Source organism: Xenopus laevis, chromosome 9_10S (genome assembly GCF_017654675.1).
Source record: "Xenopus laevis strain J_2021 chromosome 9_10S, Xenopus_laevis_v10.1, whole genome shotgun sequence".
NCBI lineage: Eukaryota > Metazoa > Chordata > Amphibia > Anura > Pipidae > Xenopus > Xenopus laevis.
The window spans coordinates 93,765,062-93,792,483 of NC_054388.1; the positions used below are offsets into that span (position 1 = coordinate 93,765,062).

Consider the following 27,422-nt stretch of genomic DNA (forward strand, 5'->3'; position numbering starts at 1 on the left):
GTCTGACGTCAGTGGTAGGAAAGTTTTATGAAGGGTTGATAAAGGATAAGATACTGGACTTTATAGCAAATAATAATACTATGAGTCTGTGCCAGCATGGTTTTATGCGTAATAGGTCTTGACCTGACTAACTTAATTTCTTTTTATGAGAAGGTAAGCAAGGACATCGATTCTGGGATGGCAGTGGATGTGATTTACTTAGACTTTGCTAAAGCATTTGATACAGTGCCACACAAAAGGTTACTGGTTAAATTAAGGAATGTTGGCCTGGAACATAGTATTTGTACCTGGATAGAGAACTGGCTAAAAGAGACTACAAAGAGTGGTGGTAAATTTTCTAATTGGACCAGTGTTAGTGAAGTACCACAGGGCTCTGTACTTGGTCCCTTGCTTTTCAACTTGTTAATGACCTGGAGGTGGGCATTGAAAGTACTGTTTTTATTTTTGCAGATGATACTAAATTGTGCAGAACTATAGGTTCCATGCAGGATGCTGCCACTTTGCAGAGTTGTTTGTCTAAGTTGGGAAACTGGGCAGCAAACTGGAAAATGAGGTTCAATGTTGATAAATGCAAGGTTATGCACTTTGGCAAAAATAATATAAATGCAAGTTATACACTAAATGGCAGTGTGTTGGGAGTTTCCTTAAATGAGAAGGATCTAGGGGTTTTTGTAGATAAGTTGTCGAATTCTGGGCAGTGTCATTATGTGGCTATTAAAGCAAATAAAGTTCTGCCTTGCATAAAAAAGGGCATTAACTCAAGGGATGAAAACATAATTATGCCTCTTTATAGGTCCCTGGTAAGGCCTCATCTGGAGTATGCAGTGCAGTTTTGGACTCCAGTCCTTAAGAGGGATATAAATGAGCTGGAGAGAGGGCAGAGACTAAGTGCAACTAAATTGGTTAGAAGGATGGAAGACTTAAATTATGAGGGTAGACTGTCATGGTGGGGTTGTTTTTCTCTGGAAAAAAGGCGCTTGCAAGGGGACATGATTACACTTTACAAGTACATAGCAGGGGAGCTTTTTACCCATAAAGAGGATCCCCATACCAGAGGCCACCCCTTTAGACTAGAAGAAAAGAACTTTCATTTGAAGCAACGTAGGGGTGAGGTTGTGGAATGCACTGCCGGGTGATGTTGTGATGGCTGATTCAGTTAATGCCTTTAAGAATGGCTTGGATGATTTTTTGGACAGACAGAATATCAAAGGCTATTGTGATACTAAGCTCTATAGTTAGTATATGTATGGGTATATAGAATTTAATTAATAGTAGGGAGGGGTGTGTGTATGGATGCTGGGTTTTCATTTGGAGGGGTTGAACTTGATGGACTTATCAAAGGCTATTGTGATACTAAACTCTATAGTTAGTATAAGTATGGGTATATAGAATTTATGTGAAAGTATGGAGGGGTGTGTGTGGATACTGGGTTTTCATTTGGAGGGGTTGAACTTGATGGACTTTGTCTTTTTTCAACCCGATTTAACTATATAACTATATAACTATATAACTATGATATTAGCAATGTGAAAGTGAAAACATCATGAAAAGTAAAATAAAAATGTATTGCAAAAGTGTGCAGAGGAGCATTATGAGTAATTATCCATTAAGTTGTTTGGTTGAGTATCTTTCCCCTTTAGAGCAGGCCTTATATGAACAGTAGTAGTGTCCCTGGAGATCCTGCCCTCCCCTCCTCCTGAACTATATCAGTTTGCCCCACAAGTGATTGAGAAATGGAACATGTGACGTTGAAGTCAGATCTTGATGATTCTACCTGCACATGCGCAGTGTTGGCGATTACTTACAGGAGGAGATTTAGGGGCTCAAGGTGTTACCCATCAACCCTGCCACTCTGCTTCTTTTCAATATGTAAGGAGAACAGGGAAGTATTTGTTAGGGCAAACAGATGTGGTTTGGAAGAGGGTAAGGATTCTACAGGAACACTACGTCTTCTCTGTTAATATTAGAGTTCTTTTAGTTGTTATTTCTGTATTTCCTCACTTTCATCATTCAGCTTCCATTCTCTGTTCGTTCCTTTACTCTCAATGTCTCACTCTCGTTGTCCTGTCAGTCTATTTTTCCATTTTGCCTTTTTCCCTGTGTTTTATCTCAACAGCTGATATATGGCAATACCTACCACAGCAGCCACGTTAAAGCAAAAAAAATAGTGCTTGCTGGGAAATGTTCCTTGCAAGGTAATTCTATGATGGTGCTATCTGTTTTGTGAAGATAAAATGTGCCCAGATTTACTATAAAGTGTAGTTTTGGTATTCACGGGGGTTATTTATCAAGGTCCGAAGTATTTCTAACTTAGAAATCCATGCAACTCAGTCAGATTCAGCTCTTCCTTCCACTCGTGTGGGTCATGTAAATATAATTATTTTTTAAATATGTTAATAGTAAAAAAATGAAGCAGGAAGGGGTGGGACACTTACTATCAGAGGGGGGAGTCAGCTGGTTGATGAAAACAAAATAAAAGCGCAGATTCTGAACTCATATTTTTCATCTGTCTACACAAATGAGGAACCAGTAAGTGAAGGTTTCCTTCTTAACAGTCCCAATTCTAGTAATACAACTAATGATGCATGGTTCACACATGAAGAAATTCAAAAGAGACTAGAACATGTTAAGATTAACAAAGATCCAGGGCCAGATGGTATTCATCCCAGGGTAATTAGCGAGCTTAGCTCTGTGATTGCCAAACCTCTTTACTTAATTTTTCAGGATTCATTGAGATCTGGCATAGTGCCGAGAGACTGGCGAATTGCTAATGTGGTGCCTCTATTCAAAAAAGGATCCCGTTCTCAGCCTCAAAACTATAGGCCAGTTAGTCTGACGTCAGTGGTAGGAAAGCTACTGGACTTCATAGCAAATCATAATACTATGAGTTTGTGCCAGCATGGTTTTATGCGTAATAGATCTTGCCAGACTAACTTAATTTCTTTTTATGAGAATGTAAGTAGAGACCTCTATTCTCGGATGGCAGTGGATGTGATTTACTTAGACTTTGCTAAAGCATTTGATACAGTGCCACACAAAAGGTTACTGGTTAAATTAAGGAATGTTGGCCTGGAACATAGTATTTGTACCTGGATAGAGAACTGGCTAAAAGATAGACTACAAAGAATGGTGGTAAATGGAACGTCTAATTGGACCAGTGTTGTTAGTGGAGTACCGCAGGGCTCTGTACTAGGTCCCTTGCTTTGCTACTTGTTTATTAATGACCTGGAGGTGGGCATTGAAAGTACTGTTTCTATTTTTGCAGATGATACTAAATTGTGCAGAACTATAGGTTCCATGCAGGATGCTGCCACTTTGCAGAGTGATTTGTCTAAACTGGAAAACTGGGCAGCAAACTGGAAAATGAGGTTCAATGTTGATAAATGCAAGGTTATGCACTTTGGCAAAAATAATATAAATGCAAGTTATACACTAAATGGCAGTGTGTTGGGAGTTTCCTTAAATGAGAAGGATCTAGGGGTCTTTGTAGATAACACGTTGTCTAATTCTGGGCAGTGTCATTCTGTGGCTACTAAAGCAAATAAAGTTCTGTCTTGCATAAAAAAGGGCATTAACTCAAGGGATGAAAACATAATTATGCCTCTTTATAGGTCCCTGGTAAGGCCTCATCTGGAGTATGCAGTGCAGTTTTGGACTCCAGTCCTTAAGAGGGATATAAATGAGCTGGAGAGCGTGCAGAGACTAAGTGCAACTAAATTGGTTAGATGGACGGAAGACTTAAATTATGAGGGGAGACTGTCAAGGTTGGGGTTGTTTTCTCTGGAAAAAAGGCGCTTGCGAGGGGACATGATTACACTTTACAAGTACATTAGAGGACATTATAGACAAATGGCAGGGGACCTTTTTACCCATAAAGTGGATCACCGTACCAGAGGCCACCCCTTTAGACTAGAAGAAAAGAACTTTCATTTGAAGCAACGTAGGGGGTTCTTTACAGTCAGGACAGTGAGGTTGTGGAATGCACTGCCGGGTGATGTTGTGATGGCTGATTCAGTTAATGCCTTTAAGAATGGCTTGGATGATTTTTTGGACAGACAGAATATCAAAGGCTATTGTGATACTAAGCTCTATAATTAGTATAGGTATGGGTATATAGAATTTAATTAAAAGTAGGGAGGGGTGTGTGTATGGATGCTGGGTTTTCATTTGGAGGGGTTGAACTTGATGGACTTTGTCTTTTTTCAACCCAATTTAACTATGTAACTATGTAACTATAATACACAAAAGCCATGATTATCTTGTAAATTATATCCTTATAAACAATGACTAGTGCTGTCATCAGTTATAAACAGTGAGTAGTGATGTCATTTTTGTCACATGACTCACTAAAACTTTTCCCTTGTGTGAAAATATGAGGATATTAGAAGTAACTGCGGAGTTCCATGACCTGTATGAAAGCACTCGGCCTTCAGCCTTGTGCTTTTATATGATCATGGAACGGTGACTTATAATTTACTTATGTTTTACAATAGGGGGTACTTTATTCACTATAAAAGGGCACAAGGAGAAACACTACCCTTTACTATATAGGTCAGCTGTTCCGGATGCTGGTATACGTAAATATAAAACAAACAACGTGCTGTACTCATATGGGAAAACGTTCAAATAAGTGGTTTATTTAAAATATTCCAAAATTTCAAGCACTGCTGTGCTTTTCTTCAGGGACCAACAAAAAGTTTTGTTGGAACAAGAGGACCAACACAATTCACAGCTCCATTGCAAACTGTGATGATGCAGAAGAAGCAATATGCACTCTGACGATCCACAAATTAAAAAGTAGTAAAAAAATCTTTATTGATACCATCATTCTACAGCCTTACGTGTTTCATGCCTGCAAAAGGACTTAATCGTAAGCTCAGAGGCACGGAACTCATAAGGCTGTAGAAATGATGATATAAATAAAGATTTTTTTTAAGACTTTTTAACTTCTATTTCTGATGGTCTGTTTGTGGACCTTCGCAGCGCCCACTGCCTGTTTTTTTTTTCTGCACCATCCAGATTAGGTACGCTTAACCTCCTTGATCCTCATACATCCAGTTAGCTGCTTTTAGTTCTACACAGAACCTACTGGAAAAAATTAAACCAGAACAGACTTAATTCTTCTTTGACCTGTCATCCTGCAAACACCCAATGACCACCCTTTTATTTTCTTCCAGAAAGACCTGCAGCTTTCTTTCTATTGCTTTCTGCATGACCCCCTTACTAAGTCAGATGTGGTCCTGCCTGTCAGTGCATAGGACTGCAGGCTCTTGTCAGGAGTTGTTAATTCACATCTGAGAAAGCAATACATCTATTCCCAGTACAATCAATGAAAGCTGTTAAATGGAAACTAATTCTAACTTTGTAATCACTTGGCTGGCAATCACATTGCCAATTATCAAATATTATGCCATTGTTGAAGCTGTTTTTCATCAATTTGGGGACATTTCTCTATGAACACACACTGCAAACATGCTACTAACTATTACAATAGCTTGAATATCGGTCGATTTTAGCTCGCAGACATCTTCAGAGAATATGAAGACATAATGTAGAAAGACAATGTTTATCCAATATTCAGCACTTAAAGGGCATGTAAAGTCTAAAATAGAATAAGGCTAGAAATGCTGTATTTTGTATACTAAATATAAACATGAACTTACTGCACCACAAGCCTAATCAAACAAATGATTTATGCTTTCAAAGTTGGCTACAGGGGATCACCATCTTGTAACTTTGTTAAACATCTTTGCAAGACCAAGGGGCAGATTCACTAACTTCGAGTGAAGGATTCGAATGAAAAAAATTCGAATTTCGAAGTATTTTTTGGGTACTTCGACCATCGAATTGGTTAAATTCGTTCGAATTTGAACGAAATCGAACGATTCGAAGTAAAAATCGTTCGACTATTCGACCATTCGATAGTCGAAGTACTTTCCCTCTAAAAAAAACTTCGACCCCCTACTTCGGCAGATAAAACCTACCGAAGTCAATGTTAGCCTATGGGGAAGGTCCCCATAGGCTTGCTAAACTTTTTTGATCGAAGGATTTTCCTTCGATCGTTGGATTAAAATCCTTCGAATCGTTCGTTTCGAAGGATTTAATCGTTCGATCGAACGAAAAATCCTTCGATCGATCGAACGAACGTTTAGCGCTAAATCCTTCAACTTCGATATTCGAAGTCGAAGGATTTCAATTCGAGGGTCGAATTTCGAAGTATTTTTTACTTCGAAATTCGACCCTTAGTGAATCTGCCCCTTAGACTGTGCACATGTTCATTGTTCTCTGGGCTGCTTAGGGATCGACATAAACAAAGATGCTCCCCCTGCTGTTCATAAGTATGATTGTTTCCCTGCAGAGCAGTTAGGGACCGTCTGACAATACCTATCCACAGAAATAAATGAAAGGAGAATTTCACTGCATAGAGTCAAGTTTCTTATAAAAACGGTACACATTTTTTAATTAAAGTATATTGGAGATGTAGGTTTCTTTTTCATTAAAGAAAGTGAAAATGGGATTTTATTTTTTTGCCTTTACATGCCCTTTAAAACTGGGGGCAAAAACTGTAAAATATTCTATAGTTTTAGTTCCTTTCTACTAAAATACAACCTTAAAAGGTCATTCTTAAAGGGAATATCAATCCAGAAAAATATTTTTTGTCTAATAGAAGAAATCATGATTCTGAGCAACTTTGAAATTCATACAAAATATTTGTAATGAGTGTATTGCAAAAATACAGTCATTACAAATTTTCTATGTTTTTTAAGCTTTTTGTACAGATATTGCTATTGAAAAAAGTGTCTGTCCCTTTCTATTCTCTGCCCCGGTAGCTCAGATTGTTGAAACAATGTAAGACAAGGCAGTTGATTTACAGACCTGTCTTTGCTGGAGAACTAAGATTTTTGCAACATTGTTTGAATAGTAACGACCAGGGGTTCAGCAAATGCTGTTTTCAATAGCAAGTTCTTGCAAGTAACTTTAATATCACTGAAAATGTTTAAAGGGGAACTATCGCAAAAATTTAAATTAAATATAAGCTTCAGCATACTGAAAAATGAAAATTTCTTAATATAAGTTTATCTTCACTATTCCTCTCTCAGCATCTGTTTATCTTTGTTCTCTCTTCATGCAGCAGTTGGGTGTCAGATATTCATTGACAGTTCCAATATATCTTATAGGGGGGCTCCTTTTGCCGAGAAGATGTATTAGAGCTCACTCTATTAAAATCCCCAGACATCATGTCTCTCTACATGCAGGATTTGTGCAAAAGGCAGTTATTTTGTTAGATGTATTTTGTTGTACTGGAATCAGTTATTTGAGTGAGCTCTAATACATCTGCTAGGAAAGGAAGCCCCCCTATAAGATATATTGTATCATTCATCTGACACTCAACTGCTGCTTTAAGGCAGAATGAAGAGAAACAGATGCTGAGAGAGATGTAGCAAAGATGAACTTCATTATTTCAGAAACGGTACAGAATTACAGAAGAAAAAGCAGACCCCCCTGTTCACTGGATTCCCTCACAACTGCGTGGTCTGCTTCTTCTATCGTTACGCCACTGCAGAAGATCAGGGTGGTACCTTCTCCATCCATGGCCAAATGAGCTAGCAGTTTTCTGTTCCACCCAGTCTAATGTCAATCAGGCATTTACAGGGGCCAATAAACTGCCAACTCAGCCCAATTATAGATGTGTAAAACATTCCCTTAGGTAAATTATTCTTCTGATCAGAGCCGAATTATTCTGAATAAGTCCTCTAAAGAGAAATATACTATTTTAAAGTAAACCTGAATCATCATTTTTTTTTTGAGTCAAGAAAATGCGCCTGTATTGCGGTAAACTATTCAAGTAAGATATTCACCTATTTGAAGGCACATCAATAAAGGTGCATTGTTCATCTGAATTGAGGAATGCACTTATTCTGGCTATCTATAAAAGACTGTTATTAGCTTAGAAAACAATAAAATAACAATAGGCTCCCATGTAATGTAATGAATCCCATGTAATGAATATAATGTATGGCATAATATATTGCTTCCTCCCATTTTATAGTTTTTTTCAGTTGTCAGAAATAACATTTCATTTGAGGCATCACTGTAAGTCTTGTCTTACAAATGTCACTTTGCTTCAGCATCGCTGCTGTCACATCACATATAGTGTTTCTTGAATTGACAGAACTCTCCCATGTACTGTTAGTTCAGCACAAGTAAATTACAAGTCTGCAAGGTTTGTGCAACCCTTAATAGTCCTAAAGGCAGCCTGCCAAGCAATACACAGAGGTGGAGAGGAAGGCTGTATTATTAACTTGGTTATTAGGTTGTACAACAACAATGTTCAATAGACTCATTATTATTAGACTGGTTTTACTTGTGGTTAACATAGACTTTAACATTTCAAGGTTGATAAGATTATAAGAAACTCAAATGTCCCAATATTATTTTTATTTGTAAGGTCTGTTTTGGTAATATCAATAAAAAATCGGTTTTAATCAGCCATATTGACAGTGGTGGTAATTTACCAATGAGTGCAGTCCAGATTGTAGACATGCGTCAATTTGCGGCTCCTAAATTGATATAAGAAAAAGAATGTGATATCCTGTATTATACAGATAGAAGCCTTTGGTTTCCTTTATCTCTGTTCTGTAACGTGATAATGTGAGTGCTCGGCTCGTTAGAGGTTGACAACTCTGTACAACGTGTTCTCTCATTAAAGGCAAAACTCAGACACGTCAAGGTTTTTTTGCTGTATCTTTTTTTTTCTTTGTTCCTCTCCATAATTGGGATAGGTTTCAGCGATCCATACTGCATGCTGGGAATTATGATCATGCAAAGCTCAAAGGAGACCGAAGAGAAAAAAGAGAGAAAATTCAGCTTCAGAAAGAAGAAAGACAAGATAGAGAAACGTTCCAGCATCAGGGAAGTGCTGCCTGCGAAATATATCCAGGTCACTGAAGTCAAAAGCAACACTTTGAACCCTGTGTGGAATGAAAACTTTCATTTGTGAGTAAATTGATAGTAACAGCGCTCATCACTTGTGTGTGTGTGTCATTCACAATTATCTAGTATAGGTAAATCTAAAAAACTGGACTTGCTGAGTAATCAATGAAGACGTTTCACTACTCATCCGAGCAGCTTCTTCAGGTCACTGGTGTGGGAAGTTCTCTGCATATAAACTCTTCCACTAATCCAATCAGAATGGCACATTGTAACTCTTCAAAGAGGTGACTGGTACACCCATAGGATCCAACTCCTAATGAAAAACAAAGCAATGTGGTATACGGAGTCCAGTGTAGCGAGGAGTGCACAGATCTATACATTGGGGAGACAAAACAACTGCTCACCAAGCGAATGGCTCAGCATAGGAGGGCGAACTCTACAGGGCAAAACTCAGCTGTCTTTCTGCACTTAAAAGACAAGGGACACTCCTTTGATTATAGCAAGGTCCAAATATTGGATAAAGAAGACCGCTGGTTTGAACGAGGCGATTCATGTCAAGGTGGAGAAACCATCCCTGAACCTGTCTGCTACATACAATGCTGTTCTAACATCTTACCCCGGCGGTTTCACACATCCATTCATGCAACTCTCACAAGTAACACCTCTTTCTAGGAGTTGCATGACACATAATCCTATCACATAATCCTATCACAGAATCTAGACCTCTGTGAATTTCTTCAGATGTCACCTCTTTGAAGAGTTACAATGTGCCATTGTGATTGGATTAGTAGAAGAGTTTATATGACGAGAACTTCCACTTCAGTTCAACCAGTCACCAGTTGAACTGAAGAAGCTGCTCGGATGAGCAGTGAAACGTCTTCATTGATTACTCAGCAAGTCCAGTTGTTTTTAGATTTACCTATACTAGATATACTATGACCTGAATGAATGAAAATCTTCATAGTCATAATGTCATTCACAATTACAAATTAAAATGCGCGGCACAAATACTGCAGCCTGGCACTTCCAGTGCTTACAGCTCTTATGGCCGACCCATACTCTCAAAGATTTTTACATTGCTGGATTTTGAATAAACTTCTATATTACACAGCTCTTTGCCTACAAGAATGGGTATAGTAATACATTTTGTCATTTTCGACTTAAGGAGGCCATACACTGGCAGATTTAAGATACAGATTTGAGTCATTTAGACTGGGCGTCAGAGGAAAGATACGCTTATTTGAAGACCTTGCCAAATAAGCGTTTTTATAACGTATGGGCCAACTTTAGAAGCATTTCTTTAGTCTACACTAATAGACAATTATCTATTATTATCCATTACTTTTCAAAGGAAAGTACAGATATATCAGTGACAGTGATAGGCGAATTTGCCCCGTTTGGCTTTGCCGAAAAATTCAATTCTGACGCCCGCATTAAAGCCAATGGGAGTCCGAAAAATTTTAACGCGCAACAGTTTTGAAACAATCTACTATTCCGACGCGTGTCCAAATTGTTTTGAAATGTGGAAATTCACCAGGCCTGGCGAATTTATTTGCCCATCACTAATCAGTGAGCTATAACCTGCATATCACATAGATATTTATGCTATGGTATAGTTCTATAGTTCTTAGTCCTATAGTTCTTTATATGTGGATGTATTGTCCACATCCTGGAAACCTTTGTGCTGCAGGCCTGCTTCAACCACTGTATTTGGCTTATATTTACTGACCTGGAAATAGCTCAGAACAAAACACCCTGAATCACTACACCATTACCCTACAGCAATATTGCCCAATAAAACTGTCTCCTTCAATAAGATGCAAAAGAATCGTTTAATGAGAATCCCACCTGATCTGTGCAAATCTGACTCCACATTATTTGCTCTTACAAATAAAACTGGAAGCTTCAATAAATGTTTTTTTTTCTATAACAGAAAACTAAACAGAAATATGTCCTCGCTCCGAATGTTTAATGATGTTGTAATATCATGAAGATAAGAAAAAGTTGTCTGACATAGTGCTGATAATGCAGTGTTTTCTCTTTTGCATCTGTAATGAAGTTTGGCTGTAAGAAACTAGGGTTTTGGTATGACCAGAAGGTTATAGAACTCCTCTAACTCTAAGATATATCTTAATGTTATTTGTATCTAACATTTATTTTTTTCCTTGAAGTGAAATAGATGATATATGTAGCGACCAACTACACCTGGATATCTGGTATGTAAACTAAGCAAATAATCAATAATTTATTGTAAAGGTATATATTATTTAATACAATTTCACCCTTGAAAGGGCAACTAAATCACAGAAGGAAACTTTGGTCAAAAGTTGTACCTTCATAGAAGGGATAGTGTTCCAACCCCTACCCATATTTCTATGCTGCTCAAATTAGTGGTCCAATGGATACTTAGCAGGAACAAGGCCAGCAACATAAAATGGGTAATTCACTATTTCCCTTGCAGTCTGTGAAGTGCAAAAAAAGGCCATAGTGGGGCTTTTTTGTAAACTTTTTCTACTGCATTGTGCAAATGTGGGCTGATGAACAGATAATGGAAACAGAGTGTCAGGACAAAGTTATCCTGTTTACATAGGACTGCTATATCTCCAGTCATATGCAGAAGTCTTGTCATTAAATATGGTTCTTATAAATGTTATAGCCACCTTGTGTTTTTTTTTAATCTATTTTTACTGCTTTGTGTATAATTTATTCTATCAGATGCCTGGTGCAAGCACAAACATTTCAATATTTTAGCTGCTATATGTGTCAGTTTATTTCAAGCACCATCTGCTAGCACATATGGGACAAGAAATCAGAGATCATCCAAAAATAATCCATGTTTACAGAACATGGCATATCATATATTCTCTCAGTATTCTGTATACCTGCCATGGGAATGATATAAAGATCTCGCTATAAATCTAAACAGATTAGCAACAACACAAATTTGGAAAGCGCAAGGCCCAAGCCATATTATAATCATGACACCACTCAAAAATGCAAGATAAAAATTTGACCCTTCATCTTCTTCCAAACAACGCATTATTAATAGATTTTGTGAATCTACTTATTACTCCTTTGTATATAATATGAAGGGTGAAATATCTTCCACGATCAGCAATATAAATTATTTTAGTGCTATATAAGGTTCACCATAAGATGAACCTGCAAAGGAGGATCTTACAAATAGCAATACTTACAAGAGATCATCCTTAACACCAGCTTTATTTCTTTCAGCAGCACAAAAATCTGTATTCAAAATGATTTTCTACTTTAGGGATCATGATGATGATGTGTCAGTTGCAGAAGCTTGCAAAAAGCTTAATGAAGTCACCGGATTCAAAGGAATGGGCAGGTAAGGCTAAGGGTGCATTAGAGTGATGTGAAGAATAAGGCGAATATGCAGGTTCTCAGGGTATAGCTTTAAATGTCACTAACCAAAGCTCTCAACCTGCTATAGGATTAACAATTAAACTCACCTGCTCTAAAACAACAAATTTCATGAAATTTATTAAAAGATCCAAACTGAAAAAACACAAAATGGGAACGTTGAGAAAATCACAACTTTTCGTATTGTTGCACAAAAGCAAACATCGAAAAAAACAGAAAAACGATGAAAGAAAGATCTTCCAGTTGTAAAAAGGACATCTGCCATTAACTTCTCTGTGATTTTGACAGGTTTCAGCTGAAGTATTTTCGTATCCGGAATTGTCGCAGTTTTGTTGCATAATAAATTGCCATTTTTTCCCCTCTACTTTTTTAGATTTTTGGCGTCTAAAAGTCTGACCGGAAAAGTTGAGGTTTAATAAATTGGCCACAAACATTTTTAAACCACGGGGGCCTAAGATTCTCTAATTATTGTGCTAGTTTGTTGTAGTATGACTTCAGCTTGATTCAAATGACATTATACTCCTGGTTTGTGTGAGTGCTAGAAACAATATAATTTTGAGTCCATAATTCCTTCTATTGCATATTGCAAAGACACAATGCAAAGACTTTGACAGCTGCTATAATCTCTTATTATGAGAACCAGCACATGTTTTTTGTTGCTCATTTTTATTCAAGATGTTGACACACAAAGATAATATTGTTTCAGTACATGACCTTGAAGCATAGGACAGTGGCTTGTAACAAATGTAAGCAAGCCTTTTTATTCTGTAGGAATTGTTCGCTCACAATGGCTTCTTTTACAGATAGTTCAGGGAAATGGATTCTGATTTATCAGCTAATGGGTTGTTTTAGCACTGCTGATCCTGTTTAAAACTGAATGCCATTTAGAAAAAAAATGTTAAAGGGAAAATGAAAAGCCCTCATGTTGCTTCAATGGTGAGATTTTTGTTCACGGTGGGCAGTAATAGCAGCACCGGAAAACACTTCATCCATTCCCCCATGAAATTATGGTTTCTAGCAGCATTAACAGATTCTCTTTACAAAGCACTTGAAGCAGAACATGACAGAGTTCGGCAACATGAGCTCAAGATGAGATACACTCCTGGAAATGTTTTGGACATAAATGTGAGAGGTCATTATGTGGAATTAGGAGATTTCTTGGAAACAAACCTATATAGGTATGGGCTGTAATATATTTGAAGGGCTTCATAGGTTTAACAGTATGAAAAACATCAATTGTTATATCTATATGTGTACAGTATTTATATTTTTTGTTATTTTTTAATATAAAACTGCTAACTGCACTGGTTTCTTTTTACAGGTACTTCAAGCAGATAGTCAAATCAGCAAGATCAAATGGTACTGCAGCGTCTGCTGAAGACAATGCAGATGATTTCTTAGGATGCCTTGACATCTCCATAAATGTAGGTAAACGGGCATTTTTACTAGTTCTATTTCAGTGAATATGAATATGATGAACTGGCTGCCTTGTAACTCCCTTTACTGGATTAGTTATGACCTATAATGATTATTATATTATATCATTGTCCCAGCTGGAACATTGTCTAGAACAATAAGAGACTAATAAGTGACAAGAGTGAGAAGACATGCAAACTGACTCTAGAGCAAGAGGAAAAGTGTGCCATGAGGGGGAAAATATTTTATTTCATTCACTGATAGGAATTTAACAGTGGAAATGTGTAACAGTTCCCCTTCAAACTCTAGGGAGGAATTTAATTTACTAGGCATTAATGTTTGCAGTTACAACCATAATTGTAATTTCAGTAGTGCTTAAATGGCTTTTTCTAACATATGGGGGAAGGTAATATTGGTCGCTAAAACAAAAATCGAAAATGCGAATAAATGTTTGCAAAGTGAAAAATGTTGCTTTTGCAAACACTTTGCCCCTCAGTAGGTTAGTGATTACAAATTTTATAGTTTACAATAGTGCTCAGCGTAATAAAACTTCTTAATGAAAAAGATGTTATGTTTGCTCCAAAAGTTTACACCACCTTCAAGCAGATGTTAAAGGTTGACAATGCGCACATTGCAACATGCACATTTTTATTTGCAAATTAGTTCTCTTTGCAACTTTTATTACATTTTCCCCATTGTAATAAATTTGCCCTTTCTATTAGCCTTTTTTGAGGCTACTCAAGTCCAAGTCCCTTTTTTCCTATAAGCACCCACAGCTTCTTTTGGAAGAGCGCTCATCTGATGCCAGGCCTTAAGGCATGGAATTCCAAGAGCAACCACAAAAGAAGGTGAGGGTAGAGTAGAAAGTAGCTACAGTTGGCTGGTGTAGGTATAGGCTATATCAAGAAAAGTAAAGGACAAAGTACGAGCAAGGAATTACCAAACAGAGTAGGAGTAAAGAGTAACAGTACCTGAACAGGTCAGGAAGAAGACTAATACCATAACAGTACATCAAGAAAGCAAAACTGCAACAATCTGGGAAGAAGCAGTACCAAGAATGGTCAAGACCAAGACTTAAATGGGCAGAAACATACTGAATACTAAGCCTCTAGAGTCAAATATCAAGTGCATCTCAAGCACAGACCAGGCAACACGCCAGTTAAAAAAGCAGTAATTTATTGCATCAAGCTGTTAGACAACCAAGCCTGACGTGTTTTGGAGCAGCTCCGTTAATCATAGGCTAATACACCAATGACCAAGAATAAGGTGCCAAAACCACAAGTAAATACTAGACTAGACTTCTACACATTTAGAAACTGAAAAGATCAGGTACAGAAAACTTACAACAGGCATTCTATTGATATTGCACCAAATTTTCACATTTTTTTCAAATTCTAATCAAATTTGGACTATTCCCTAGTCGAAGTACACAAAAATTAGCTTGAAATTCAAATTTTTTAAATCCGAATTTTCAGTTCGACCTTCGATAAATCTGCTCGTAAATGTGTAGCCTCACAGAGCACACATCTGAATGCTGGAAAGTGACAGAAGAAGAAGGCAAAAAGTTAAATAAATAAATAAATGAAGACGAATTGAAACTTTGCTTAGAATTGGCCATTCTACAATGCACTAAAAGTATACTTAAAAGTGAACCACCCTTTAAGGTTATCACTCATGGCCATCTACCAATTGACACTACTAAACAGATCACTAAATGACTTGACTTGAAATTTTTCAATGCATTCTAGAAGAATATGCAAGAGATGGCAAAAAGATAGATGGCTATAGCCAAGGGCGTAAGATATGAGCAATGAATGGGCCTTAAACTAAAGGAAACGTTTCACTGCAATGGGTGTAAACTGATAGTATCACAACTTTAAACTGTCACATGGTGGGTGAGTTCAGCAAGTTCCTCTTGCATTTACACCTCGATAGCTACGATGCCATAGAGATGCTAATAGGTTCAATGAAAGCTTTTGAATCTGGGAGCAGGGTCGTACTAGACCGACGAGACACAGGAACCTGGTGGGTCCCTGACCCATGACCCCCTTCCGGATATAACAGATGCTCCCCATCCCCAGTCATGGCAAGGAAAAAGTAAAATGGGCTTGGACGAGCAGACGCACCTGGGAGGGGTCAGGTATGGCTGGTGCTAGTGTCTGGAGGTTTTGACTGGGGTGGAGGGCCTTGAGGTGGCAACCTCGGTGGCTCCATTCACCCCAGTACAATTCTGTCTGGCTATAAAGGCTAACAATAATGGGTGGTTCATATACACATACACATCTCTTTTTTCCCTCTTTGTCTGATTTAGTAATACAGTATGAAATCTGGATGTTATGTCTAATTAACCATAGTGCAGCATTTTCCCACAGAATTGCAAAGTAATTCAAGGTGCACACCAAAGGGATGAATTAAGATTGCACTTAAAACCATCCAACGTTTTTCATAATTTCAAAAGCCCATTTGGGTGAAATAACAGAAGATTGCAGAGATTTTTCTAGCACGAAACCCTGTGCGATTAGTAAGATCACATGGGGTTTTCTTAACGACTCCTCAAGCAGTCTTAAATCAGATAAAGTGGCAGCTTTATCAAAGTGTCAGATTAGAGCTCACCGCTGTAAAACACACCCACTTTCTATTCATGCCTATGAGATTTTTATACACATATTTATCGACAAATAGGCCTCATAAAATCGTATAGGTTTGAATAGAAAGTGGGTGTGTTTTTGGTGGTGAGCTCTAATCTAACATTTTGATAAAGTTGCCCCTAAGTGTGTTCCTGCATTTATGTTAGAATATCATCATTTCTGGGGTGTGGCGTTAAAAAACACCATTACTGTCCGATTCACTTGGCATGTCAGTTGTGACTATTGATGCAATCGGCTATGGGAACTTTGGATATTACTGCCAGGTCCAGGCTGATGGTCCACTTGAATCAATTCATGTAATTCCTCAGAGCAGGCCAAAGGGTCATATGGTAGTCACCACAGGTTGCAAAGCTGCATGTATGAACACAAGTGGCTTTCTAAATAGAATCAATTTCGCATCAATTTTAAATAATTTGCTCATGCAATTAGTACATGAGCCTTCACTTTTTCCCTCTGTATGTCACTAACATTTTTTTTCCTACAGCATTCTATATCAACAAAATCAAATATATAATAAAAAAGTAAATTAATTAAGTAGAAATTCAAGGGTTACACTTCTAATTCAGAGTGCATGTTTTTTTCCCACATGTACCCACAGCAGAAAAATCCCTATGGCTTCCATTGGCTAAAAAGCTGCTAGGTCAGAGGTTAAGCTCTTCTCTTTGTGCAATTGTAAAGGGATTCAGTGGTTGTTCTATTTCTATTGCACCTCCCTGTTCACTATAAACATGGCATGTAATGGATTATTTTATTGATTATAGGAGATTCCAGTCGGAGGCTTAGATAAATGGTTCAAGTTAGAGCCACGAACAAGCTCTTCCCGAGTTCAAGGAGATTGTCACCTTATAATCAAGCTAATTACAAATCAGGTAAGTGCACTGAAATATAAGTAGCATCTGTTGCAGTATCATGTACATTATACAGCCTTCCTTTATATGGAGGAGTTTCTCTAATTAATTGCTTTACATTCTGCTAAACAATGTTCTTTTCTGTATATATTAATATTATTATTAACATGTATTTATATAGCGCCAACATATTGCGTAGCACTGTATGTAACAATATTGTTACCTTATGGCGTATCTGACAGACCACCGCTGCTCACTATTGTTATTAGAATGTGTGGTTTACAAACATCATTGCCAGACATATGTGCCTTTTATGTATTATGCATTCTTCTCAGGGTTAACAAATTGAAATCCTGGAGTGGGGGGTGCCACTCTCTTTTTGCAGGGTTCGGAAAAGCCCTGGGGAATCATGTTTTCCTATATTGAAATGACATGGATTAGAGCAGGGGTCCCCAACCTTTTTTACCTGTGAAATGTAAAAAAAGTTATGCATAAGTTCCTGGATGTGCCAAATGTGTGCAGTAATTGGCTATTTGGTAGCCCCCTATACAGAATTGCACCCTACAAGATTCTCAGTTTGGCAGTACACCTGGTTTATATGCAACCAAAACTTGCCGCCAAGCCAAGAATTCAAAAATAAGCAACTGCTTTGAGGCCACTGAGAGCAACATCCAAGGGGTTGATGAGCAACGTGTTGCTCGCGGGCCACTGGTTGGGGATCACTGTATTAGAGCCTATTTAGACGTTTAAAGCAAAAACAGAGCAGATTGATAAATAATCAAGAAATCAGGTTTAGGTATGTCAATGTAGCACACCTGTGGGTGGGCCTGAGAAGTGTGTGAGTAGTGTGACTGAATGACAGTGTACTCCGGATACCCTTAAGCTGTGGGCAACTCCTAGCAGTGTGTAGTGGCTCCTTAAAGCACCTTACCCTGGGTGTCTCCTGATGCACAGATCAATCAGGCTGAAAGTAACTGCAGTCCAGAGTGATTGCTTCAAACAAATAACTTCTTTATTAGACAATGGCAGATGATATGGCTCATAGCAGTCAGTATTCAGATAGTATTGCTCTCCAAATTCATTTTTTTATTTTGTTGAGACCATTTACCAAATCAAGAGTGGGACGATAAAGGAGGTCATTATAAAAGGAGAGCCCAGTATACTGTCCCAGGTAGCTGTGGCATAGCCCTTAAACATGGGACCTGGGCGACATAGTGATAATTATAGTGACAGACATCATTAGCTGAACCTTGACAAAGAATGCAAGAACAGATCACAATTCAATTATATATTTTTGAGTCCAATGTAGTAGGCTTACTAAATGAACCCACCACTGCCATTGTTCGGGGGGAAAGTGGGGACAGGTGGGAGTAAAAGTTTACTTTAGGATTTTCTACCCAGAAGCTAACAATTGAGCTTCTGAACATAGTAGCATCAATGGTACAGGGGACCCATTCGTATGACTGGCTTCCCACCAGCTATACTTAGGGGCCGATTCACTAACTTCAAGTGAAGGATTCGAAGTAAAAAAAACTTTGAATTTCGAAGTGTTTTATGGGCTACTTCGACCATCGAATGGGCTACTTCAACCTTCGACTACGACTTTGAATCGAAGGATTCGAACTAAAAATCGTTTGACTATTCAACCATTCGATAGTCGAAGTACTGTCTCTTTAAGAAAAAACTTCGACCCCCTAGTTCGCCATCTAAAAGCTACCGAACTCAATGTTAGCCTATGGGGAAGGTCCCCATAGGCTTTCCTACGTTTTTTTGATCGAAGGATATTCCTTCGGTCGTTGGATTAAAATCCTTCGAATCGTTCGATCCAAGGATTATTCCTTCGATCGTTCGATCGCACTATTTGCGCTAAAATCCTTCGACTTAGATATTCGAAGTCGAAGGATTTTAATTCCCAGTCGAATATCGAGGTTTAATTAACCCTCGATATTCGACCCTTTGTGAATCGGCCCCTAAATGTATGAATGGGTATCCCATCAAACATTATTCTTAATTTTCAGAAGAGATATTCTTGGGAAGATTTAAGCACATTTCATAATTTGGTTTAAACACTGCATTTATATAAGAAAATCAAACCAAGCTCAAACACACTTACTATAATTGGAAACCTTAGGTCGGCTCATAATGTTCATGTTGGAATAACTGAATAGTTTTAGCGGAAAATAATCTGTCTCCCACTGAGAAGCAATTTGTCACAAGATTGACAAGACAATGGTGCCCTTCAAACATCGCTCTCGCACTAAGAATCTCCAGAGAGCAGTTAAACGTCTCATTAAACTTTGGAGTGTTTTAAATAGAGATGGGGTGCATGACTGTGTTGGGTGGGTATTTGCAATGGAACCACATCATGTAATGAAATATAGTGCACATACCAACATACCTCATTAACTAACTGCAGTTGGTGCCCTGTACAAAGGCAGAACATTATATAATATTGGGGTATGTCAGGGTGGAAAAAAAGACTAGGTAGAGGTCAGCCAGGATTAGAAAATGTAATACCCTTCACCCTAAGTACCAAAGAGTTCCTTAAAGTTGTGCAATGCAATGGACCTGGCTTCACTATGGATACTTTCAAAATTGGTGATGGGGACAATTTTGAGGTGCTGGCGAGGTATCATTTTCCATGTTATCTCCTTAAATTTAGCAGCACACTGGTGTGTCATGTGCATAGCTGTGTTTCCTGTAGAAATACATTTTGACCTTCATATACTCTAACATCAGAAATGAATATTGTAGGTATGAAATTATTTCCACCATATGCTAAAAAAAAACTAAGCCTTTTTCTATCACATTGTCGTTAATGAGGATTATTTCTGACAGTGGTTTGAGGAACTGGAGGGTATCTTTCTTTCCTAATTAATTCATAAATATTAATGAGCTTATTTAACGGTTCTTGTCAAAGATAACTCCTTTTCTTGCATTCTGAGCACATGCATAGACTTGAGTAATGTGCAACTTGGGGCAAAGTCTGCCCTGTGCAGTTAAGCATAGCAACCAGCCTGACATTCGTTTTGATTGGTCTAGCGCCGATAGAACGTTGATTGCAATCCCCTGATTAGGAATTGTGGGTAAATGAGAAAGAGCAAAGGCAGAGATCCCCTGAGGAAGAGGATACACAAAATATGCAATGGGTGACATGCAAAGGGCTCCACTTGCCCCAGTGCTATGATTTGTTAACCAGTTTCGTACCTATACACAGGTATGTTATCTGGGGAGGATTTATCCTGCCTGGTGCCCTACATATCTCTATTGTCCTGACTCCCCTTGCTCTTAATGTTGTTACATTTGATGCTACATATATTTTGTCAAGCTTACTGATTTTTTATTGGGATAATTGTCCGCTTGGTATGGGAATGGAATCCCTTATCCCAAAATCCTTTATCCAGAAAGCTCAAAATTACAGGAAGGCCAGCTCATTTTCAGCAAATACAGTAATTCTAATTTCTTAAAAAGTAATTCTTAAATCATTGTAAAAATATAACAATACTTTGTTCTTGATCCTACCTAAGCTGCAAGAATCGATATTGGTGGCAACACAGTCCTATTTGGTTTATTTTATGTATAAATCATTTTTAGTAGACCTAAAGTATGGAAATCCAAATTACAGAAAGGTCCCTTATCCAGAAACCCCCAGGTCTGCCTATTATGGATAACAGGTCCCATATCTGTACTATGATAAGGTAATTTTATCCAACAAATTAATTTATGTTTACTATCTACTATTTTCTGACTTGCCATAGCCTGGCAATAACTATATTTACATTTGTTTGCCATTTATTGTATTTTTGAATCTGTGTATAGGGTTGTCATCCTACTGCCAGTTACCAGCCTAACTGGTAAAACACCAGCATAGGCTGTGGCTGGAATTACAAATTATATACTTGCTGCTAAATTTGTAATACTCTCTCATTCTCTCTAATTCCAGCTCCAACTTACCCTTTCTCTGCTTTAGACCGTCCAGAATCTTCCCCCTAGTCCCATAGAGTTTTAGACAGCTAAGTGGGTCCTTAGCTTTGAAGCTATTTCCTGGGTGAAAGCATTTTCCTAGCAGTTATATAACTGGCCAGGAGAGGTCACATTTCTGTTCTATAAAAAAATGGAATCAAATATGTGATCTCCCTCTTTCTTTAGATTCCACCTTCCTGGAAGATGGAGGCAGGTTATGGCCTGGGCAGAGGCAGGCCCAGTAGGTGTAGATAGTTGAGGTTAGTTCTGTAATAGCTTACTCCAGGAGTGGGAGATAAGTTTAGGTTAGCTAGTGAGAAGCCTGAAGCTCCACCAAGGAGAATTAGTAGAATTAGAGTCCTGGCTGTAGGGAGTAGTCCTGGGAGTAGGGACTCAAGTGTTCAAGTGAACTACCGTAGCTTGCCTAGGTTCAACTTGAAGGGCCTGATACATGGGATTGGACTCTTCCAAGCTGACCAAATGCACTGTTCAATTATTAACCCCAATGGGTCAAATACTGGCTGTGTTCCTTGTACATGAGTAATTGCTGAGTATATGTACTGTGTTTTATCCTTCTGCAGGCTGTGCTATTTTTTGTGAGTAGAGGATAATTATGGTTATTTTTTATTTTCATGACATTTCATCTTTGTGCAGGGGCAAACAATGTCCCAACAGGAAAGAAAGTGATTTTCACACACATCTAACCAACTGTTTGCCTTAGGCCAATGTTATATTGGATGCCTTTGGTTCCATCATATGACTTTACACCAGTCGCTTCTGCAGGGAACCCTCTGGTTGTTTAGTGAGACACTTTGTATTAACTACATCAATTAGGGTATATACAAGTGCCATCTATCCAGATATACCTTCTTGTATGTGTTGCGGTGGACATCTGCTTGTTGGGCCTTGGTTCTCAAGGGAATATAGCACAATTATTGCATCCTTCTGCAGCTTTCATTTACTCCTGGGAATTCACATTAGCCTGATGAAATCAAGTGTAAAATGTTATACATCACAAGATAATTGGGACAAGTTCTACCCATGTCTATAAACACAGATAGCAAATTTGACAGAATTGTATATAAAAAAAATTACCTTACAGTATCACATATGATTTTGTCCTTTTTGGAATACACCAAAGGAAATGCGGCAACTAAAAGAAGATCTGCTTTTCTTTCAGACTCGTGTGAGAAACTAAGGTTGGGGTCTCTGGTGTAGCAGGGTCTCCTTCAATAGAGTCATTTTAAAATGGCCAACTTGTGGTAATTAATTGTACAACCTACTTTAGGCAATGTTTCTGCAGCTGCCTTTAGATAAACCTATTTCTATAATCATTGAGCTAAATGAGCACTTGAGAGAAAACTAAGTTTAGGTGGGGGCCAAGGCTGGTTTAATATCCTGCACCTGGAGAAAATATTGCTCCTCATTACAAGGCTGAGGGGATTTCTGGCTGGTCCTCTGCCCTCCCAGCATCTCCGAATTCCTCTGCTTCTGACATGGGAGACATTGCTGATAAAAGGCAAAGCTGGAGCTTTTGTGTTGAAAAGAAACTGTTCCTTATGTCAGTGGAAATTATTCTCTAGAAACCTCTGCACTCAACAGGAACCTATTACTGTTTTCTTGAAAGGTTTCCTGGACTGGGTCTTTGGCTAATTAGGGCTTTAAAAAGTGACAGCAAACTGTATGAACACTAAGGCGCTGATATAGATCAGACTGACGATTGCTGAAGGATTTACAGCAGTGCCATCAATTTTGTTATTTAGTAAAACTTGTCAGAATAATTATCCTTATGCTGGGGAAAATGTTTACCAAATCGACACATTTATGGAAGCTGATACCTGAGTCCGTTCAACATAAAGGGGCATGTTTACAAAAGGGTGACAACATCTTATGGCTAATTTAAATTTTTTGGGGCGATTTTACTCCAAATTATCATAGGGGGTGAAAAGATTTGACAATTATTTTTTTTGTGCTGGAACTATTCAAATGGAACCACTGGTATGGGATACATTATCCAAAAACCCATTATCCAGAAAGTTCCGAATTACAAAAAGGCCCACTCCCATAGACTCCATTATAATGAAATAATCCAAATTTTTAAAAAGTGTTTCCTTTTTCTCTGTAATAATAAAACAATATCTTGTACTAAGATATAATTAATCCTCATTGGAAATTACGGAAAGATCTGTTATCCGGAAAATCCCAGGTCCAGAGAATTCTGGATAACAGGTTCCATACCTGTATTTAAATCCAAATCCCCTTGTGATTTGCTGATGGTTTTTGTTAAATTATCACTGTACTGTAAGTTCTCAAAGATAAAACTATCAAATAAGAACAAAGCTGTCTATAAATCAATCCAAGCAGCACCATCTGTTCTGTGCCCAGCCCTGCAGGATAGCTGGAAACTGTAATTTAAACACCCAAAAAAAAATGACTGAGTGGTCCCCTGAGCACTTTTTCAATTTACATTTATTTTCTGTTTTTAGTGATTTCTGAGATATTAGCAGGTTAATACAGTTTTAGGCCGAAATAGTAAGCTTTCAGCTCTACAGCTGCCTTTGAGTATCAAGAACCAGTTAAACTTAGGTTTCCTTAATCTCATCTGAGCAAAATGCCTGGGATTAGCAGTCCAAAAATTCAAATATATCGGAAATGGCTAAAAATAGAAAATTGGTATAAATTGCAAAAGTGTTCAGGGGATCAATTATTTTTGGGAGTAACATCCCCTTTGCAGTTTGGAAAGCGATACCGTATGTATATATACGTGATACCTTATATAAATAAAGTGCCTCAGGCTCCGGGGGCCCGCCATGAAAAAAACCCCCAACCCTGCCTGTAACTAAGAGTTAAATTTTATCTGATTTTACCTGTGCACTACATATAAACAGTATATATACACATCTGAAAACAAATCACATACACGTGAATGCTCATTGGATCATTACCCTCGGAAGAGTGAATCTCAGCTGTAACTCAATTTACTGAGTATTAAAACAAATAGCATGGCATATTACATCTGAATTGACAAATGTGTTTCAGAGGGACACCGTTTTAAGCAAGAAGGCATCTGGCTCGGTGATTCATGAAATGCTGCTGAACCAGCTGCTCCAATACGAGCACAAGCAAACAGAGGTAAACACAATGCCGTTCATCTTAATCATCAATCCTGAGTCGAGAAGCTTGGAAAGTAAGTGGCCGGTGTTTTATGTGGGATCCGAAACTCCCGATTCTCCAGATGCTATAAACAACACATTCACAACAAATCCCTGCTTCATTTGATTGAGGATATATGAACAATCAGTATATTGCAGCATGCATAATAATACGGTGGGCCCTGGGTTACAAACATCCGACTTACATACAACTTATGCTTATAAACGGAGGATATTACAGTAATGTACTGTGGTTTGCTTGGCCTTTATTAGCATTTAGTTTTAATAACCCGTCCCAACCCCCACTGGTGTGTGTTATCCACTGAGGGGCACAGAAAGGTAAAAATAAATACTGCGTTAAGACAAACATCTGTCTAAGTTGAATTTAATAAGTAAATGTATATGTTTCAACTTATATACAAATTCAACTTAAGAACAAATCTACAGACCCTATCTCGTACGTAACCTGGGGACATCCTGTAATATGCTTTAGTCATAGGTCCCCTACAAAATGAAGGTCATGATAGAATCTTGCTCTTGCCAGCCATTGCGGATAAGGACTCTGACTCTTTGAGCCCAGGGCAAAAAAATATGGGAATCTGCCAATGTTCTTAACAACTGTCACCCACCTTCCCAGTGTTTGAATAGGACAGATGCCAAAAAATAGAATAAGAATAGTTAACAAAGGACTAAATACAAATGCCATTAATTCCCATGCAACTCCTTCTACTTTACTACAGGGGGTTTCCTGAGCTTCTATTTTGTTTTGGGACATTACATCACAATTACACACTATTTATTCATGTTTGTCACATGCACATGTTTTTAACATGTTGTCTTTTGCATTTATTTTATAGGAGGTAAACCTCAGAAAAAGACTTTCCTGTTGCACATGCCAGCTCTCCAGAGTTGGCCCAATTACAGATGCTAGCGAATTCTCCAAAGCTATATCAATCATTTCACTGTTATCTAACATAGGGGCATATTTACTAACATTGGGGATACATATCTGGAGAGATTTCTGGAGATGTTGAAGGTTGAAGTTGAAGTTAAAGCATTGGTTATCTACCAATACCTCTCTATGGGGCATGTTTACTGACATTGGAGATACATATCTGGAGAGATTTCTGGAGATGTTGCCCATGGCAACCAATCACCAGTTAGATTTAAACAGCCAACTATAAGTTACAAAACAAAGATCTGATTGGTTGCTTTGGGTAACATCTCCAGAAATGTCTCCAGATATGTACAGTATCTCCAATGTTAGTAAACATGCCCAATAGAGAAATCAGGTATTGGTAGATAACCAATGTTTCAACTTCAACCTGCCATTTGTACACTTGCAGGGTAATGTAATAAAAGGTGCAAAATATGACAAGGTTTAGCAACCCATAAAAATAAAAATAAGTCAGCCGGTAATATTTACTCCTCGACAAACATTTTAATTGGCTGCTGTGGACTGCTAGACCACTAGCAAATTCTCTTTTATTCCATGACCCCATAAGTTCCGTGTTCTTTTGTCCAGTAGAAATCGCTTGTTTCTCTATAAAAAACTAGTTGGCAGGATTCCCTTAGGTAAATCTCTTCCATCTGCAATTAGTATGGGCTGACTACTTTGGAGAACTTATGGTTGTAATGGGAAAGTTTTTTTTTAATCCCCATTAAAGGTCTAGTAAATATTTCCAAGGAATACAAATACTTTAATATGTTTATGTTTCTGAAGACACACAAACATTTTTTGTGTGTCTTGAGAAAGGTCTCACGAAGAGACCGAAACGTTGACAAATAAATTTGGATTTTGCCACATAGGAACCTATTTATGTAAATATGTCAGAAACCACATAATTGTTGGAGCTGCTTAAATCAAATATCCTTTCCAGATTGTGCTCATGCCTGTTTACTTTTGAGCGTTTCCAATACAAAGAAATGGGAGTCACGGAGTCAATCACAGGTGATTTTCAGCGGGCTGCAATGCCCTGGCTCAAAGGTGCCCCGTGTGTTAAAGTTGACTTTATATTTAATTGTTTATGAAGCCCTTTCCGTTTTTGGTGTTATGGGTCTTGAACTACAAACCTAATCAGTCAAAACGTGTCTGCTTACACTTAATAGCACTGATATATGGTTTTTATATTGTAGGTTGAAAGCTGGAACTGGAAGGGGGAGCTAAGCAAGCATGCATTTACCATTCTGTCCCACCACAGCATGCAAACTGATCTCTCCAGCCTACAACAGGCCGTCATGTAAGTACTTCTTCTACAGCAACAAACGCTACACTCATGTAGAGCACACATCTACTGTATTTACCATGCAAACAGGAAACATTAACTGTGCAATGAAAAATAGTCGACTATAGGTAGAGGCGTTTAATCGGACTGATCCGAGGAGCTCATTCCGTTTTCCAGTCATATCTGATTGTGGATCAGTCAATTGAAGTGCTTTATTAAATACACAGTCAATTAATGTGCAATCCCTGGCCAGGAATCTTTATTTAAATATATGAAATTGAACAATGAATTCTTGTGCATCCAGACAGTCTAATAAATAAATATTAAATGTAGTACAGGTATGGGACCAGTTATCCAGAATTCTCAGGACCTGGGGTTTTACAGATAATGGATCTTTCAATAATTTGGATCTTCATACCTACTAGAAAATCATGTAAACATTAAATAAATCCAAATAGGCTGGTTTTGCTTCCAATAAATTAATTATATCTTAGTTTGGATCAAGTACAAGGTACTGTTTTATTATTACAGAGAAAAAGGAAATCATTTTTAAAAATTTGGATTATTTGGATAAAATAGAGTCTTGCCATAATTTGGAGCTTTCTGGATAATGGGTTTCTGGATAACGGGTAGGGATGCACCGAATCCACTATTTGTGATTCAGCCAAATCCACAAATCCTTTGTGAAAGATTCGTCCGAATACCGAAATCCAAATCCTACTTTGCATATGCAAATTAGAGGTGGAAAAGGAACAAGTGGTAAAATAATGTTTAACTTCCTTGTTTTGAGATTAAAAATCACGTGATTTCTCTTCCCACACCTAATTTACATATGCAAATTAGGATTTG

General features: G+C 37.9%; 1 protein-coding gene across 1 annotated transcript in view; it reads left to right on the plus strand.

The window, feature by feature from the left end:
* Positions 1-27,422, plus strand: part of baiap3.S (BAI1-associated protein 3 S homeolog) — a 147,206-nt gene that overhangs the window by 81,083 nt on the left and 38,701 nt on the right. The window contains exons 8-14 of the mRNA XM_041578550.1: positions 8,784-8,997; positions 11,106-11,150; positions 12,209-12,286; positions 13,643-13,745; positions 17,147-17,254; positions 24,236-24,328; positions 26,485-26,588. Of these exons, the coding sequence (XP_041434484.1) occupies positions 8,784-8,997; positions 11,106-11,150; positions 12,209-12,286; positions 13,643-13,745; positions 17,147-17,254; positions 24,236-24,328; positions 26,485-26,588 (745 nt within the window). The remainder of the gene's footprint in view (positions 1-8,783; positions 8,998-11,105; positions 11,151-12,208; positions 12,287-13,642; positions 13,746-17,146; positions 17,255-24,235; positions 24,329-26,484; positions 26,589-27,422) is intronic.